Source organism: Dinoponera quadriceps, unplaced genomic scaffold, assembly GCF_001313825.1.
Source record: "Dinoponera quadriceps isolate SergipeBrazil2010 unplaced genomic scaffold, ASM131382v1 scaffold1750, whole genome shotgun sequence".
Taxonomy (NCBI): domain Eukaryota; kingdom Metazoa; phylum Arthropoda; class Insecta; order Hymenoptera; family Formicidae; genus Dinoponera; species Dinoponera quadriceps.
Window position 1 is genome coordinate 2,351,810 of NW_014556445.1, and position 18,277 is coordinate 2,370,086.

At 47.7% G+C, this 18,277-nt stretch overlaps 2 protein-coding genes across 7 annotated transcripts in view; one reads left to right on the forward strand and one right to left on the reverse strand.

Moving 5' to 3' along the window:
- The window catches only part of LOC106747460 (transmembrane protein 230), a 76,751-nt gene that overhangs the window by 51,377 nt on the left and 7,097 nt on the right, over positions 1-18,277 (forward strand). For both annotated transcript variants that reach the window (XM_014625003.1, XM_014624998.1), the window contains exon 2: positions 6,616-6,684. Coding sequence is in view for 1 of the 2 variants with exons in the window: in XM_014624998.1 (XP_014480484.1) it covers positions 6,616-6,684 (69 nt within the window). In the remaining variant the exon portion in view is untranslated. The remainder of the gene's footprint in view (positions 1-6,615; positions 6,685-18,277) is intronic.
- On the reverse strand, positions 1,596-16,282 carry LOC106747459. Of its 5 annotated transcripts, none has more exons than XM_014624994.1 (5): positions 15,982-16,282; positions 12,690-12,807; positions 5,483-5,599; positions 3,806-4,299; positions 1,596-3,596 (listed from the first exon to the last, which is right to left on the reverse strand). In XM_014624994.1, exons 2-5 carry the CDS (start codon positions 12,798-12,800, stop codon positions 3,116-3,118), a joined length of 1,203 nt encoding a protein of 400 aa, XP_014480480.1. In that variant the 5' UTR covers positions 12,801-12,807; positions 15,982-16,282; the 3' UTR covers positions 1,596-3,115. The 5 variants fall into 5 exon arrangements, with proteins under 5 accessions (XP_014480480.1, XP_014480483.1, XP_014480482.1 ...); XM_014624997.1 differs by lacking the exon at positions 15,982-16,282 and adding an exon at positions 15,762-15,814; XM_014624996.1 differs by lacking the exon at positions 15,982-16,282 and adding an exon at positions 15,715-15,788.

Genomic DNA, 18,277 nt, shown 5'->3' on the forward strand with positions numbered 1-18,277 from the left:
GTGCACTGAGAAAAATTTCCATCGGATAAACCGACTAAATAATGTGTCCGATTGTTATTTTTATTATCTGATCAATGGATACCTCTATCCGATGAAATTACCGATGCGGTTACCGATGAAACCTGATCGGAAAATTAATTGTCCTTCCTATATCCGTTGTAATTTTCAACGAATAAACTTACTTTGCTCGATCGAATGAAACGATGAAATGGTCGGACATTACATTTCATCGGATATATAAGTTTGTTACTTTTTAATTGGATTATCCAATCAGATGTGATCGGACGTTTTTCTCAGAAGGATACGAACGAATTTGGTTTCGGAGTCTCTGTCTTTTCGAAGCTGAAGCGTAGTAGTCAAAGAGATTCGTCTACTTAAACCTATGCAACGGAGATACAGATACAGCAGGGCCATTGCGAAAAACTCCACTGCGCAATACGCAATTGCGCTGCACGATAAACCGCACCGTTCCAGCCCCCGTCTTTTATCATGATATAAAACTAGATATCGCGACGCTCTCGAGACTATACACTGACCACGTTTGTAACGGGAGCTATTTTGCTTTGTATTCGTGATTCGAAATCATACTAAGTAGAAGGTGCGCGCGCGCGCAAAGTCCGCGAGATGGTCAAACGGTCGTCGTTTTCCGCGCTCCTTTTTCTTTTCTCCTTCGTCTTCTTCATGTCGAGTCGTTGCGTGATCGACGAAACGACGAGATACGAACGTCTATCGCACGTGAGGACTTTAATTGACACGATTAAGTACGAGCGAGGTCCTTGAGTTTTTCGTAATGGCCGGATCCCCCCTTCAATCGTACTCACCACTTGAGTCTGTAATGCGGAACCGTTTTGCGAATAAACTCGAGAGATACGAGCGGTCTAGATTCGTAAACTCAATTCCGAGCATCGAGAACGCTGGGGCCTACTTGCCATTCTTTCGACGCTGCCTCGAATATCCAATTCGGTTGTTTCAGTTTTCCACTTATTTCAATTTTATTATCGACGCCGAAAGAGAGGGAAAGTGAAAGAGAGAGTAGGTGTGCTGGTCGAGTAATCACGAGAGTTACGAAATTAAACACCGGATGTATCATTCGACATACGGATCATCATAAACATCTTCGATCGAAATGTCCCTTTTCTCTCTCTCTCTCTCTCTTTTTCTCTTCGTCCGATCAAGATCGAATTCGCGAGGTAACGTAACGCGCGAAAGAGATAAATGGAATTCGCTGAGCTCCGAGCGCACCGTTTAACAACGACTGATCTTCGCCTAGACTAGTCTTGGTACCACGACCAGAGAGTGTAAGTGGATTGGATAAAGTATCACAGCTGGCCCCCGGTAACATTGAAATCAAAAATAAACGAGGGATTTCGGGGGCCTTAAAAGAGTCACGCGGTCGCCCCGACTCCGTCCGCTCGGAACCGATTCCTTACGCGTAACCACCCGTCTTTACGTATTGTTGATAAGTCATCTATGAAACGTAGAAAAAATTATACAAATAGTTGCTATCTAAGATCTCGGGGTTCCTCGGGGACGGAGCTGACCCGGCCAGGCTCTCCCTTTGCGCGGTATTTATATTATATATATATATNTTAATAATAATATTAACCATCTTATTGTTTGCATTATCATTAATATTATCATTATTATTAACTCGCACGCTAAGGTGATCGCCGTAACGGTGCACGAAACGTGCACAGAAAATTGTGGCACCTGTCAATAATCCCGCAATCACGAGAAGCAAAGCGTTCTTGCTACAATGAAATTGTGGTCTCGTACTATCTATGTAACCTAGAAATCATGGCGTAAACGTATGCGAATCGAAGAATATAGAAGGTCAATATTGGCGGGACGTAATCTCACCGCGTACGGCTCGTCCGCAATTTTTGTCTGTGCAATTGCACCGGCGCGGCGATTCATTTCTATTTGTATTGAGGAAAGCGTGTCGAGATCGCACGAGGCTTCGTAATTTCTTTCGAAACTCTACTTTTATACAGGAAAATTAGGATCACAGTTTGGATCACCCGGCGGGCTTTTCGAATCTTTGCGTTCGGTGAAAATTAACGCGTCCTCTCATTTTCCCTTGCAACATTAAAATTTGCAAATCTTTCCTCGCGGAGAACGGGCCGCTTCCTGGAATGCTTAAGTTTAAACCAACGAAGTCTATTTACGTCTGAATAGCTGGAGATAGAAACGTGAGGTTTACAAATTACACGAAATCTCTTAACAAACACATGATAATTTTACGCCACGCAAATATATCTTATCGGCCAATTGATGATTGTGCGGTGACGTAAACGAGACATTTGGAACAAAGGGACAAAACTAGACACAAATATAGACACAACATAGTCAAACGATATACGCGATAATTCCATATTCAATTAAAAGTACTCGAATATATATTAAATAGAGACGTCACTAAACGCATTGTCACGACCAATCATTTGACACATCGATGATTTGAAATTAATGATTATTCTCAAATCAATGACTCAAATAATTCACCAATATAACACAAGAACGATACACACGACACGGATAGACCTCGACGAGATACAATATTGGCAACCCAAAGCACTACATGGCTATCCGATACCTGAGACCTTCGCGACGTTTCGGCAAGTGTCTGATATGAGGAATCATACGAGGAATTTTGATTCCTCGTACGCGAATTGAAGCCTCGCACGAACGCGGTGCCGTAATATGTCGAAATCTCTTAAAATATTTTCTATCTTTGACTTTTTCGCGTTTCGTCGCTCGAAGACGGCGGACTCCTCGCCACGTAAAGCATACACCATTGTGTCCCCGAATGAAAACCTATTCGATACGATATCTTATCGTTCGTAAGATACATTTCAAGACGTACGTTTTCGACGACGAAACATCAAACGAATGAGCGGGGTAATGCGCCAGAAGAAGTGTATAGCGAGTCTCTACCGTATATTATCCCCGAGAACTCATTGTACTCGCTCCGTACATCACTGTTTAACATTACTCGAATACTTGGCCGTCTCCCAGCTCGTGTCGAGTTCACCAGCTCGAGGAGAGCCGCGTCTCCGAGCGGGCGAAACGCGCATTTATGGACCGTCATTTATCGCGTAAACCGTTCTCGAACTTATTCGTCGCCAGCCGCAGCATCCGTCCCGCAGTCGCAACAGTCGGCGACCTCCGGCGGCGCGTCTTCGCCCGCCGCGTTGTCGTCCGTCGCGTCTATCCTCTCCTCGGGGTGCTCCTCGATAGTCTCGAGGAGCTCCTCGTCTTCCTCCGTCCCGCCGGACTGACCGACGGTCGACTGGTCTTCCACGGCTCCCGTGGGATCTCGTATCGTTTCTCCGCTTTCCTCCTCCCGATCGCAAAGAGCCGTTATTACCCTCCGCTCGATGGTGAGCTGCCTGACGGCGTTCTCCAGGTTATCCCTGAGTATGCTCGCGTCGTTCTCGCTGTCCTGCCACGTGGAAGGCGTAAAGATCATCCGTACGATCTGGTAAAGCCGTCTGAAGCCCAGCTTCTTGTACAGACTTTGGCTGGCTTCGTTCTCTGGACGTATCACAACAAACGGATAATAGCCTTTCTCGGCCACGCGTTTCGTCAGGTACCTGAAATTTTCAGAGCACGCCTTTCATGTCACGTTACATGTTACGTTAGGTGTTTCAGTTTACGCGCAACGGTTCGCGAATAATACATTTACAACGGTTATTTAACACCGGCCGCGGGAGCGAATTTAGAAAAGTGACGGAGCGTCAGCGGTCGAAATTACGGACACGCTGTTTTATTAATCGCGAACACCACGAACGGGCCTGCCTACCTTGCTAGCTTCGTCCCGTAACCTTTCCTGCGGTATTCCGGCTTGGTCTGCATGGAGAACATGGCCCCGTAATAGGACTGGACCATCCAAGCGGCCAAGCAGCCCTTCGCGAACACACCGGCCGCGGGCAGGGTCCTGATGAGCCGTAGGAAGAGCTCGTGGCACTCCATGTCGTTCGCCGGATACAGCTCGTGGATGCCCTCGGCGTGCTCGGCCTTGAGAGGTCGCACCTGGACGTCGGAACCATCGTCCGACTCCTCGCTTTCCTCCTCCTGCACGTAGTCGCGCGCGCAGACGTCGCCGACGATGGTCTCGACGGTGCCGGTGCCCTCGTAGAGACGCATCAGCTCCTCGGCGATGTCGTAGTGAACGAAATTAATGTACAAAGGTCTCGACCAGTCTATCAGGACGTCCTCCTCTCGGAGAAGGCGGAGCAGCTCCAGCCGGTCGTTCGGGCAGAACACACCGACGCTCTCGTACAGCAAACCGTGCGGCTGAAAGGGTGGCCGAGAGGACGTTTAGCGATTAGTCGTCAGCGGAGGATCGGAGAGGAAAAAAACAGAACACGCGGAGTGAGAGGCGAATTCCTCACAGAAATTCCTCCGTAGAATTCGTCTCGGGGGAGGGGGGAGGCTCGTGAGAAATCATTACACGCTGTTTACGACCGTTTCGTTGCGTCACTTTTTCTCGGATTTACGGAATAGATGTAGGGCGCCGCGTGACCCACGCCTCATATTAAAGTTCGAACGACCGAATTACCGTCCGCGGTGCGAGCCTTGAGAGTCCTCCGGTTACGTTCGTGTCGGAAAACGTGTCGGGCGGCCGCGCCCGACGTCGAATCCGCGGCACGAATGGGGATCGGCGATGCCGTGGGTGTTAAATGTCAAGGGACACACGTTGTAATTCTCACTGCGGTGGCGCGTTGATGTTTTTTCAGAGATGCGTTGTATACGCGTGTTTAATAACCGTCCGTCGCCGGATTTATGATACTGCGGAGGCAGTAATTAGCTAAAGAGCACGGGAGGAAACGCGGCGGGGCGGTTGGCGCTAAGCGGTGAGTCGCGGGTCCGCGTCAGCAACGCGCGGATGAGGAGATGGAGGAGGAAGAGGAGGAGAAAAGCGAAGAGGAAGAAGCGATGGAGGCGAGGGAAAGCCTGGCGAAAAGCCAGCTTATAGAATATATATTGGCTAATCCATCCTTGCACCCTACATCGAGAAACGCGGCACGAGCGGAAACACTGTAATGAGTTTGCAGCACTCCCGCATACCGAGAGTATGCTTTTTCGACTATCTGACGCGATATCTGACGTATTAACGGTTTATTCGCAACGATCGTGACTGGCGAAGCCGCGTTTCCACGTGTGTATCCAGATACTTCGCCTTGGTTCGCCTCTTCCGATCCGTTGTCGTCGTCGTGAGGTAAGGGATGCGCGAGACGCGTCGCACGAGTTAGAAGCGTGAAATCAGTTAGGCAGGTGAGTTAGTTTAAGTAGGTAGTAGGAAGCGAGCGACTTTTTGAACGGTGAAAATACGCCAAGGTGGCGCGAGGGAGAACGTCGTTTCGAATAAACGTCGGCCGGAAGATTGGAACTTTTGTTTGAGATCGCGTCGAAGAGACTCGCCGCCTCCGCAAATCTTAAATCACGCCGCACAAGCGGAAGTTTAATTTATACTTACGGATAACGTCATTCCGGGGAAATGTAAGCAGATCGCGTCCTCGGGCCAATCTTTTGCCACGTAAAAATGGAATTCCCAGACTCTGTCCCGCATGTAAGTCAGTACGGTCTGATGAAACTGCAAGAAATTCGCGCTATCAGCGAAGCACCTTTTCGTGATTATAAGTAATGTTAACGCGTTGCACGCGCTCCACAGCGTAGGTAGCTGAAGGCTATAGGAGATACCGATATAAAAAATGGGGTAACTTATGTGCAATCTTCGTGGAACGTAGAATTGAAAGCGTCATTTATATCGGGATGAATAAAGGGGATTATTTACACTCGTTTATCAGCGCTCCTAGAGGCGTCGTCTGAAACGAAAGGGTGGATATTTTTTAGAAAACTTCCAAGATAGGAGAGAATTCACAGCCAAAGACAATGCTCGCTGCCGTTGGATTTGAAAATGACCACTTTGTGGCCATGGTAGGTATTCTCATGCGTCAAGTTTCTCTCTAGTTCGCTCTCTCCAGAGACACATGTAAATGTATCGAAATTGAAAAGCTCGTCTCAAAAGAAACATTTTATTTTGGCCGAGCACTTGTTTTCGTTCGCATAAATATGTGAACTGGATCATACGGTACAGCGTTGAAAGGATTGAAAAAATGTCAAATACTAATATCAATTGCTATGCGTATTCGCATAGCGTTCGAGGAAATTCCTTAATTGGACGCATTCGGTGAAAACGACGAGCGCGGCGAAGCGTACGTAAAATCCCGTCCAAAAATAGCGTAATAGAGCACAAGTAAGTCGGGTCGACGGTTCAGATAAGAACGGTCGATAAAAGTAACGGCAATCTTGCACGACATCTATTTTCGACTTTTCGAGGGTAATTATCGAGTTGACGTCAATTTCAACAATTAACCGTCGCCTCTCACTTGGGCACGAATTTACGAAGCTTTACACGCGAGAGATCACATTCCCGCACGGAAACTCGAAATCCCCTCTGCTCTACCTCTTTTCTACCTTTCCGAAAGAAGAAAACAATCACAGCATAATATTTTCTTGAAAAAGACTACGCGTCAAAAGCTATACGATGTATAGCAACTGTTTGGGAAGAAAAAGGATAATAAGACGCGCCGTTTGCGTTGCTTTCAGGATCTCGTAGGAGGCAACCTATTCTTCGTTCGATTTTCTTCTTCAAATCATCGGACACGCTTCCCGAAGGTATGTAACTTTAGCCGGTAGTTCTGAAAGTTGCGCGTATACGGCTCGAATAAAAGGAACGTGTACGCGGAAATTCTATACGTTCGCGATATTATACACGTGGAAATACGTGCTTTTTCCTTATTATTAACTGTTATAATGTATACTAATAGCACATGTGGCGTGTGGACACGCATACTATAGATGCGCTCTTTATCGATCTCTCGGCGCAATCCGCTATGAAACCTTTTTTTTCCGCAAAACATACGTTACTATTTTTTTTTTTTAACAAACAGTAACGTTACTATCACTTTTTTTTCTTGAATATACTATTTTCGTTTGACGAGATTTTATTCATAGAAAAAAAGATTCTCTCTTTGCGATGAAAATAACACCGCGAAAAATTAATTTTTATCATGGTGCTTCAATTTTCGTTGGAAACATCGTGCGTGTGTATTTAAAGGGACTGCGCGTTAAGTACTGCTGCCCGGTTGAGTTTAGTCAATTTTGCATTTCAAAGCCACGGTAAGTTTCAAACACACGAATTCGCGACTAGAAAAGACGCGTGTTATGTGTGTGTGTGTGTGTGTGTGTGCAGTGTTATGTGAACCGCGCGCGACTAAGTCGCGGAGACTGACGGATTGAATAGAAACGCGACAAGTTTCGAAAGATCATCGCTGGATCGACGGGCGATCAATTGATACAAGTATAAAGTGGCTATTCCCAAACTATCGGTAACCATGTCGCCCACGCGCGCGCGATCGACAACTTTGAATTGGACACACGCGACGCTTAATATTTCTGTAGAATTTTGCGACATGCGATATTCCATGTCGCGGTGCTCGTTTTGCAGACTTCTTTGAACGTCGCGCGTAAGCCTCGAAATAAAACAAACGCTCGCGTCTCTCAAACGTAATTCCGTTTTCGATATGAAAAATCCGCGAAAAGAGAGAGAGAGAGAGGGAGAGGCGGATCTAAAAATTACATTCCCGCGAAAACAAAATTTGTTTCTACGATTATTATTTCAAGCCGGCAGAGAGACGCGGAGAGATGTACGGAATTCCCGGAGTAGAGATCGCACGGGGACCGCTTTGATTTTTGCACCAGTGGTACACTCGTATACACGTGCGCGCGCGCGCGCGCCATCGATCGTATCGTGCTCCGCGTATATTCGAAGCGACGTTCATGCTTAAATCACTCTGAGGACCGTAAACAAGCCGCAAACGGTTACCGGCGATATGGTAATCACGCCACAGATCATTGCGCGAAGTCATTATTCCCGTGCGTGTGACGAGGAACGCGCGCGGATGCTAAAGAGAGACGTTCGTGTCGCAGGCCGACTATTTAGCCTTTTAAAGCCTCGCTCGCCTCGTAAAGCGCGCCGCTCGGGCTCCGTAAACATTTCATCGACCTCGGCATCCCGGCTCATTACAATGTACATGCCCGTGATGTATTAATTCTCGGTAAACTTTAACGCTAAGTCCGCGCCGTGTGTACTTCTCTCGCCGTATTCCCGGCTCCCTCGCGCGCCCCTTCCCACCGGATCGCCGGTTAATATCGAGTTTCCCGGCGAGCGAAGCTCTTTCTTACTCCGCCGTGTAGCTCCGGCTTACGGCGTCGCGAGGATTTCCATCTCATCGATACGTCGCTTTCTCTCGCGATTCTCCCCGACGGGGTAGCCGCGTGCGCGCTCTGTCCGCGCGCGCCTTTCCTCCGGAATCGTTAAAGCGGATGGAGCGTTCGGTGTCGCGCCAGTCACACGCGATGTGCGACCGAGGTGTCGGTCCGCATCGCTCCTTTCGAGACCAGCCGGCTTGAAGCGACCCGAGCGGAGTTTCGACGAGTGCCGCCGCCGTGGTACACCGCGTCCGATCAGCGCGAGGCAGCACGACGAAAACGATTGCAGTGCGCAGGCCCTGCAGTTTATCCTGGAATAAACCACAGACACCGGTCCCTACGACGAGCAGCGAAAAGGCGTTCGCCGGGGGGTCAAGGTCGTGTCCCGAACGCACACGTAATGCAGCCGTGTCGCTTTTCGCCATCGGAATCGATGCACTTTGCATGCGCGAGGCGGTATCGCCCGCGAATTTACCAATGATGATCGATCGATCGATCGGACGACGATGCACGCATCCACCGTTGCGATTAAGATACGGTCACGATGTAACGTATTATAACCGTCACCCTCTCTCCCCTTCTCCCTTTTGTCCTATAAATAATTCGTCGGGCTACCGATTGCTTTTTGTCGACCGGTCGGTCGATCGGCCGGTTGTAATTTCCCGCTTCTTCTCTCTCCGACTCTCCCATGAGAAACGGAGAGAACCGGGGGGAGGAGGGAACACGCGGTCGAAGAGGAGCCGCGAGCGAGCCGGCACGTTCGCTCGCATGATATCCCTTTGTGGCGTGTACTCTCTCTCGCGACGATTGCAAAGTGAGCGTGACCTTTCGCGAGCGTTGAAAACAAGCGACTCCTCCTGCCCGAGGACGAGTGCCGGGGGACGAAAATATCTACGGTTTTAGCGTGACCGTTTGTCCGTTCGTTCGTTCCTTCATACACGTACGCGATCGAATCGATAAATTAATAATACGAGCCGTCGTCTTTCACAGGCTGCATAAATGGCGACGTTCTCGCCCTAAACGCGATTTCCATTCTGATAATAACGTTAAGCGCCGACACGCCGTTGTTGTTCGCAATTATTGACATCGATAGCGACAAAGAGACTCTCTCTCTCTCCTCTGCTCTAGTAGGAAGTCGCGGATGCCGTAGTCGTGAGCGAGGTCACGAGATCGGCACTGCGGCGATTCGCGAATAGTACAACCACCACAACCACGACGACGACGACGACGACGATAGTGACTGGTGTGTGCTGAGCGGCGACCCTGGCCTTGATTCCAGCGCACCTTGCACGTCGGTTTTTCGATTAAGGTAGCGTGCCCGCGCGTCATAATGTTGATCCATCTAATAACGAGGATGAACAAAGCACCGACCGAGCCGATACTCTCTCGCAGTCTCGGAAGTTGCGACGGAGCCGCAACGAGTAACAGGCTGCGCGCGGATTACGCCCGTGGCACGTCGCGCGAAACGCACGCGCGTTTCAATTACTTTTATTTATCCGTCAAATATACGCGCCTCTCGTGGCTCTTCCGAGATGCGAAAGGTCAAACTTGTATCTCTCTCTCTCTCTCTATCTATCCATCTCCTTGAGGAGGCCGATTTCCCCCTTCGAAGAAAGGATGCCCGAGTCGAGATTTTGATGCTACTTTGACGCTTTTAAGGGTAGTCCGCGACTACTTGGATAACCTATAGACTAATAATTTACATTAAAAATTCTTAAATTAATTAAAATTTTAAAAACCTACATTGACGGTACTGCGCAGGAAAAAAGTGCTAGGACCAAGTAAATGTAATTACCTGTTTTAAAAGGTCTCTTAAATTAAGTAATGTTTTTTGTCAATTTAAGCATATTTTAATTAAAGAAATTTATCACAGGCCAGTAAGAGCGAAAGCACGGACGTTCTAGCGCCATTAGAATATTAATATAGTTAACATTAATATTATTTGTGGGAAGATATTTATTTAGTCGCATAGTACGATCGATAACTATGACGCACCGTGTGGTATACGACTAAATATGTATCTTTCCACAAATAATATTAATGTTAACTATGTTAATATTCTAATGGCACTATAGGGCACTTGTGCTTTGGCTCTTATTGACCTGTAATAAATTTTTTCTCTTAGAATCCAATCAGAACTTTATTACTTGATTATATTTTAAAGACTCGTAATAAATTTAAAATACCGGGCTCAAAATAGAAACTGTATTAAAATAAACTGTATTAAAATAAACTGTATTATTGAAGATAGATAGAGAAAGAGAGAGAGAGAGAGAGAGAGAGAGAGAAAGAGAGAATTGATATTGAACCTACTTTATTATTTCAGTTATCTCTTACTGCATTTTAGAGAAAGAGAGAGAGAGAGAGAGTCAAGGATTTAACACAGTGCCAAAATTTCAACTCGGACATTTCGGCCGTTTATATTCCTCGCGATCGAGTGACGACTGCACGCTGCGGCTGGGGGCTCGGTTAAATCGATCATTCGCGCGGCCGCGTTCGCCGTCGCATCGCCGAAAGTTCGACATTCCGTTATCGTCGCGTTACTGTTAACGGCGGCCGGCGATCGATTCGATAAGCAGTTGGATCTCTCGTCACATATATACGTTTATCGTTCGCATATGAAGCGCCGCGCGCGCTACGTGCGCTGATCGATCGACTCTGTTAGCAAATATTTAAGCATGTTTTCCGCGCTCTAACTATCGTCACTATCATTCTCGCGTTGAAAATTCGTGCGAGCGCACGCAATGACGCGCGCGGCACGCGCGATCTCAACCTTGACCTCGGACGAGCATCGACACTCAGGCCAAGTAGTTACGGGCGGGATTTAATTACGACACGGCTTAGACATCGCTTTCTTCGCGACGGTAATCTTATTCCTACGGTACGCGAGATTGTCTCTCCCGAGAGAAAGAGAGAGAGAGAGAGAGAAAACGGTTTCCGAGCGCCATTCACGACGTCACGACCGTACGTCAAAACCGGGTGACAAAAGTCGCGAGAGATGGCCGACGATAATAGGCGTTCACACTTTCGCGATTCGTCGCTTTGCGCGTGACACTGCCAGATGTGTGTCATCTTTATAGAAATTTATGTTTTATCCTGGATTGGCGGCTTGCTAAAAATATACGTGCTCACGTTGCGCGCCGAGTTATATCGATTTCGAGACGCTATTGTTACACCGAGCAAAAGTGCACACAAACCTGACGCGGGACGCGGAAGCGAGAGCGTTTATTACAAGGGTTGTAAAATAATGGGTTCCGCGCCGGAGTCCGGTTCTCCTCTCTCTCTCTCTCTCTCCTTCTCTCTCTTTCTCTTGCTCGCTCTCGCTCGTCCCGTCGCTTTCCGCGTCTCTTTAATTGTATTATTGATCAGCGAAATGATTGTTAGTTCAACGTATTGCTCGCGCGGCCGAGGAGACTGAGGTCGTTTGCAGACTAAACGCAGACTAATTTGCACTCTGAATGTGCAGTAATTAGCCATCTTGGACGAACGTACTGTTCCTCCGTTGGATCTTGGACGAACGTAACGAGCTCCAATATCCGTCGAACCTGCTAACGAGACGTTCCGGGTAGAAGGTAAATAACGTGTGTAAGCTAAGAAAATTAAACACCAGGAATTAATTATTCGATCGAACGTCAAGTGCACGCGTCAGCGACAGCGATTTCGAATGATAATAATAATAATAGTGTTGGAGTTCTGCCAGGCATCCTCGCATGAGAGAGAGAAAGAGAGAGAGAGAGAAACGACATATCTAGATAAAAATACATCCGCCGTTGTATCATTATCCTCCGCTTAAAACAATCGACTGTTCCAGCAAAAATATCGCGTTCGTAGCTGCACGTATGTATTTCTCTACGCTACTTTCCGTCATCGGCAAACGTCGAGTGGACGTTTTAACTCTAGGATAATAGACGCTGTTTTTTATCCTTCTCTATATTTTTTTACCTCCGTCAACGTCAAATATGAAATTAACGCGTTGAACACCGCGTTGATTTCCACCGGTTGGTTCGAGAGCTCGGGCAAAAATCATATAATCAATGATACGACGAATGAGCGTGATTCGCGGCATATGCGCTCTTTATCTCGTTTAATCGGGCCCTCCCGCCGTCGCATTTGTGTGACTCGTGTGATATGCGGCTAATTACGTCTTACGCACGGATTAATGAGACAATGCCTCGCGATATCGCAGTGTCGCTCATCAACCCGTTAACGGCGCTCTGCATCGAGTGAGTTCAGCAATTTATGAGGAAATTGCGTCGAGCGGGCGACGACGGGGAAGATGCGAGACGTGTGCAGCGTCGGATTGCGCAATTCGCAAGGAGGGGCTGGATTCGAAAGACGCTCGTATCTGTAACTGGGGCGGTAACGAGGGGGCGAACGATCGCGAGCGGGATGATACATCGAGCACGTACCTTGAGCGAATCGGGCAGGTATCCCGTAAGAAAGTCCAAAAGTTTAGACAGCTCCTCTTCAGCGAGTAGACGAAAATTCCGACCTCGTTCTACCGCTTCGGGGCACTCCATACTGAAACTAATTGCCGACAGATTATTGCATGAGAGAGCGACGCGTGAACTTTCCGCTCTCTCTTTAGGAAAACGTCCGAAAGTGCGGACAAACGTCGATCGATCGATCTCGCTCGTCTGCCCGAGTCGAAATTCAGATCCTACGTTAAACTTTGAGTTCTACAACAGAGTAAACGCTAAGATAGCAAGATAGCTTTAGTTTCGATTCTAATAATAATTTGCTTCTGCTTTGACTCTGATAATGTCTTGAAAATTTTAAATTATTCCAAGTGGCATCGGAATTAAATCTGTAGAATTAAAGATTCCTAGAGAGGAGTTGACAAGTGCGCGAAAAAAAGAATTAGCTCCCACGGCTAAAAATTAGCTATCCGTATAATATAAATGAAATTTCGTTACTTACTCAGTTTAGTTATTTAGTTTCTAACTGTGGGAACTAGTTCTTATGAGTACAGTCGTACACAGCTATGACTATAGTCGAGCTATAGTCGTACACGGAAAAAAAGAATTAGCTCCCACATGTTAAAGACTAGAACTATACTCTGAACTATCTTTTATCGATAAAAGTGCCTGCGAAAACGGCTTAGGAACCATCTGATTGGCTGAGAAGCCACTCTTAAGACATTTTCATCAATACAAGAGAATTCAGAATACGGATCTAGATCTAGTAACTAAATTTCAGTTGTATTACATGGAAAGCTAATTTTTAGCTGTGAGAGCTAATTCTTTTTTCCTTCGCGTCAGTATCGTCAAATTAGGTTTTTCTTAGTTTATAGGCCACCTATATATATATATATATATATCTATATATATATATATATATATACATAAATAAACGCAACTATCCAAGAGCGTCAAAATAGTATCAAAATCTCGACTCGGGTGATTTCGGGGAGGCGAATGACCATGAAATATCGATTATGAATTCAATACCTCGGCAAATGCCCAACCGTCCGTCCGCCAGATCGCCGTAATCGCCGATCTAATTTCCACGCGACAAATTAATACGTAACTTTTGTGGCCAAGGACGATGCTAAATCACTTGCCTGTGATACTTCGGAAACTCACAGTGCAAAGAAAAAGGAGACCGTGTGATATTAGCGAAAGCACGCGACGACGCGGTCCCTCGGCCTTTATTCATTATCGCCACGCCAGGTCTTTAGTTTCCGCGGATCGTTCGTCGATGCATGTCGGCAGAGTGTTTGCGTATAATAATAATAAATCGCGAGCAATTTGGCGAGTCTGGCGTTAATCCGCATTATTATAGGCTAAAACTCCGCAACTTGAACTTTTTTCAAGGCCTGGCTCATTGCGTGCAGCCGCGCGCTCGCTTCATACACACACACGCGCGCGCGCACGCACGTATGTACATATATATATATATATATATGTATATATATATACATATATATGTACATACATACATACACACACAACATACATGCATAACACATATTAAAGCTCGAGTAGATTTAAACGTTAATCTTTTATTCTTATTAAATACGCGCCGATAAAGTACGCGCGATCCGCGCCGGCCAGTTCGGGACGTTTTACCGCGTGTCCGCGCGATCGTGCCGGCGTAACCATCGGCAAAAGTTCTGCAAATTTATCCGCCAGACCAGCCAGCCAGTTACCTCTCGAGGTACGGGGTCACGCACGGGGTTTCGAGTATGAGTTGAACAAAAGTTAATGATCGGTTAATTAAACGAGCGGCTCGTGGATAGATAGAGTCAATTTCCGTGACGAGTCTAATGAACGATGAATATTACGTCGACACGTTGCGCCGTCCGGTGGGGCGAGGAAGTTCTCTCTCGCGGAAGGAAACCTGCTCTCGACGATATTTATACATTAGCACTTATGTGGGTCAGCGTAACCTTCGTGAAATATCCAATGTACGGTAAAGCTTCTTACGTATCAACGATGACGCGAGATTTTTCGATTGTGCGATTACGACACGACCGGTATGCGCGAGCAGCCGGTAACTCTCGCGTAACAATCTGAGTCAGATCTCTCGGCTGACCCGCGTGTATATTGGAAGCACAATGTAAAAAAAATGTATCCGACGCGATATCCGTTATCGTTATCATGTTATCAGGATTACTCCTCAAAATCTCTTTCCCCGCCCCTTCCTGTATCCTTCTTTCCTTCATCTTCTCTTTTCTTTTTGATCGACGAGACGCGTCGTGAAAATCGTGACGATCGCGGTGGCACGAGCGGACGAATATTCCCCGTACGAATTGACCGCGTGCAGTCTCGTAAATTTATCATTTATTATCTTTTATATCCACCGGGACGGGCTGAATAATTCATGCGGGGTGCAATGCTAGCAAACAATTCCTCATTCATCTATTACGGAAGCTCTCATCGGTTATGCGAGCGAATAATCGTTCGTAGACAATATTATCACGGCGCTTATCTGTCTCTTAGCGACACTTATCTCGACATTTTCATCGACGAGCCGCATCCCCCTTAAACGTGCTTTATTAATGCAAAATTACGTCAAATTGTACACACACACACACACACACACAAAGCTGCAAGATTGCTATGCCTCTCTCTTCCTCCTTTCCCTCACCCTCGAAACGGCCGTCGACCTATCTGCATACTTTATCGACGGAAATTAAAAAAGCGGGAGTTCACACGATGCGTCGCGACGAAAACGCGCTCCTCTTAACGATAATCGCCGGCGTTAAGTACTGGGCAGGAGTACTGGACGCGCGTCATCCTCGTGGATTCGGAGTAAATCGTAACGCGAGATAAAATGGAAAAGGGGAGACCGACGATCGGCTGTGTACTCTCTCGCGGAGAGTATGCGAATAACGGGGGTCCGTCCTGACGATCGCCATCGGCGGCGGAGCACAACCGGTACACGCTTGGAGGATATTCTCGTTATTGCGTATTACTACGCGCACATTACCGCCGGGTGAAACGCGAGAGCGACGTGACGCGCCGTGCCGGTCTTACCAGCCGGACGCATGTTGTGCAACCCCTGCGTGCCCCCTCAAGCCCGTAACCCCCGTGCAGCGAGGGTGCCCGATCCGGATGCACACCGCTGCATCATCGCGCGTCGCGTCGTGTCGCGTCGCGCCGCGTTGCGGATTGGAAATCTCACCGGTGTCTCATGACTCCCGTGGAACAAGTACACCTCGCGTGCGTACACGCGCGTGTATGTTGATCGATTTACCTGAACGAGCGGGAGCTGTCGTTCCGAGCGCGTCGTGCGGATCCTCCCCGAGAGGAGAAGAACGACGGGCGACGACGACGACGACGACGACGCGACGGCGACGACGGTGGTGACGGTGGCAGCGGCGAGCGTTCGTTCCGCACACGGGATCGCCGATCTCACGCACCACGCACTCGCGATTGATCGCGCGGAATCGTACGTACGCGAGGCGAAGTGCACGGCGCGGGGCTCGCCGAGGGTGAGAGAGAATGCGTCGCGGTCTGTTGTCAAGGGGTAGTTCCAACGGAGGAGGCACCCACCCTCGCCGCCCCCTGAACCCGCACTGCCGCCCCTGAGCCTTCGTCGTCCTCCATGCACCGTGAGTCGTCGGGACGGCGCGCAGGCGTCGCGACGCCGACAGTGCCGCGTTTGAAAGCTGCGGCGCCCTTGGAGAGGCCCTGCCGATATCGCAGGGCCGTGACGATGACGTAGTCCTACAGCCAGGCCAGCTGAGTCGGCCACCCTTCGCCGGACCAGCACGATTTTCCCATCGACGAAGTGACCGAGCAATGTGTGCGTCTCACTACTACCATGCGCGGCCGACGAAGGTGGGCCGACGTGACTGATAATGATAGGTGCAAAGGTGACGAAGGATCGTTAAGAGCGCACAGCCAGCGTGACGAGCTCTCGCATCGGCGGCGATCCTGTGCCAGCGACGAAATTTGCTCTGCGGACGCCTGCGACCGTCGTTCGAAAATATCCGAGAGTGTGCACGCGGATCGACGCGTACCCGAGTCGAATTTTCGCTCTTAAAAATTTCATGTCAAGTTCTTTGGAGTTAAATTTTGAATTTTGCAATACAGTGGGAGCCAAGATAGCAAAATAAGTTCGATTCGAACGATGTAACTTACTTCTATTTTGATGTGCTTTTAGCGGATTGTCTTGAATACTCATGTGAATTTAACAATTTAAATATCGAGAGCGTATTTAGAGTTCTAAGCAAGCGTTAAAGTTAAATCTGCACTGAGAAAAATTACAGTTATTTTCGGCCTCGACTATACTTTCCTTTTGGTTTTCGCAAGAGAAGTTAACAAATGTAGCATTGTTGAAGTAAGTTTTTACTAGGCCCGCTTAAATAGGCACAGTCTCACTCGGTGCCACACGATTTTCAAACGTGTGCATTGCGTCGGAATACATATTGAAAATTATAGTAATCCAAGATAATATAAGTTCAAGGTATACGGCATGCCGATCTGTATACGTACGCAAGAATCGAAAGACGCCGAGAGCGAAAGAACGATGAATTGCATATTATAATTATTTCTGACGTCAGGGCATATTTTTCTCTTGCTGTATGAAACAATAACAGGAGCAGTTATGCATATAAGATTATTATCACTAACATAACGTCAATGACGGTGGCATTCGCTATTAAAAAAAAGAGGTTTGCCGTTTATAATACTTCTTTATGCAATTAGAGTCACAAATATCAAGCACTACCTTCCGGTGTATATCGGTGTCGAAGATCACGGCTGAATGTGATCGCGATAACAACGTTAATCGCAAATGAAGAACGCGCGTCACAATGCGCGTGCGTGTCGCTACCACGACAATTAGGCGGAACGTGCAATTTCCGAGCCCGGTGCGGCATGCTCGGCGGCTTTTCGTTGCGCAGAGCCGCGGAGACTCCGCATTGCCTCTACTACTCCCGAAAAGGCCACGTGCAGCGGAAGCCAAGATTGCGGGTCCCGCAGACGCCTCTGCGTCACGACTTTATGAAAAATTGTCGTGATTGATATCCAACCTTTCGGATCGATGTCCGAGAAAGCACCGAGATCCGTCTTTCAAAAGAGTAAGATCCGCTGCTCCTCGTATCTGCGCGTGAACACACAGATCTGTTTCACGATTGATTTAAGGCCATTGATATTCTCCCAGTGATAACGCGCGGATTAAAATTCTAGACGGGCGCCAACGGAGCCGCGATAACACGGCTCGAATTACGAGTTGCGTTCACACGCGACACGGAAAATATTTCAACGTCGCGCGTTTCCATTTAAATGTCGAAGGTGCGAGTAATCATCGTCGGTTTGTGTTTCGCGTTACGCGCGGTAAAATAAATTTTCACTAATCCTCTATTGTATGTTGTTGTGCGGAACGTGAAAATAGAAAAATAGAGAGAGAAAGAGAGAGAGAGAGAGAAAGAGAGACACGAGCAAAAAAAAAAGTCGCGCAAAGCTGAGTCGCGTATATTATCGGAAGCAATAAAAACATATGCGTTTACATTCCGCATTTATTTGTTGCAGTTCATAAAGAGGGA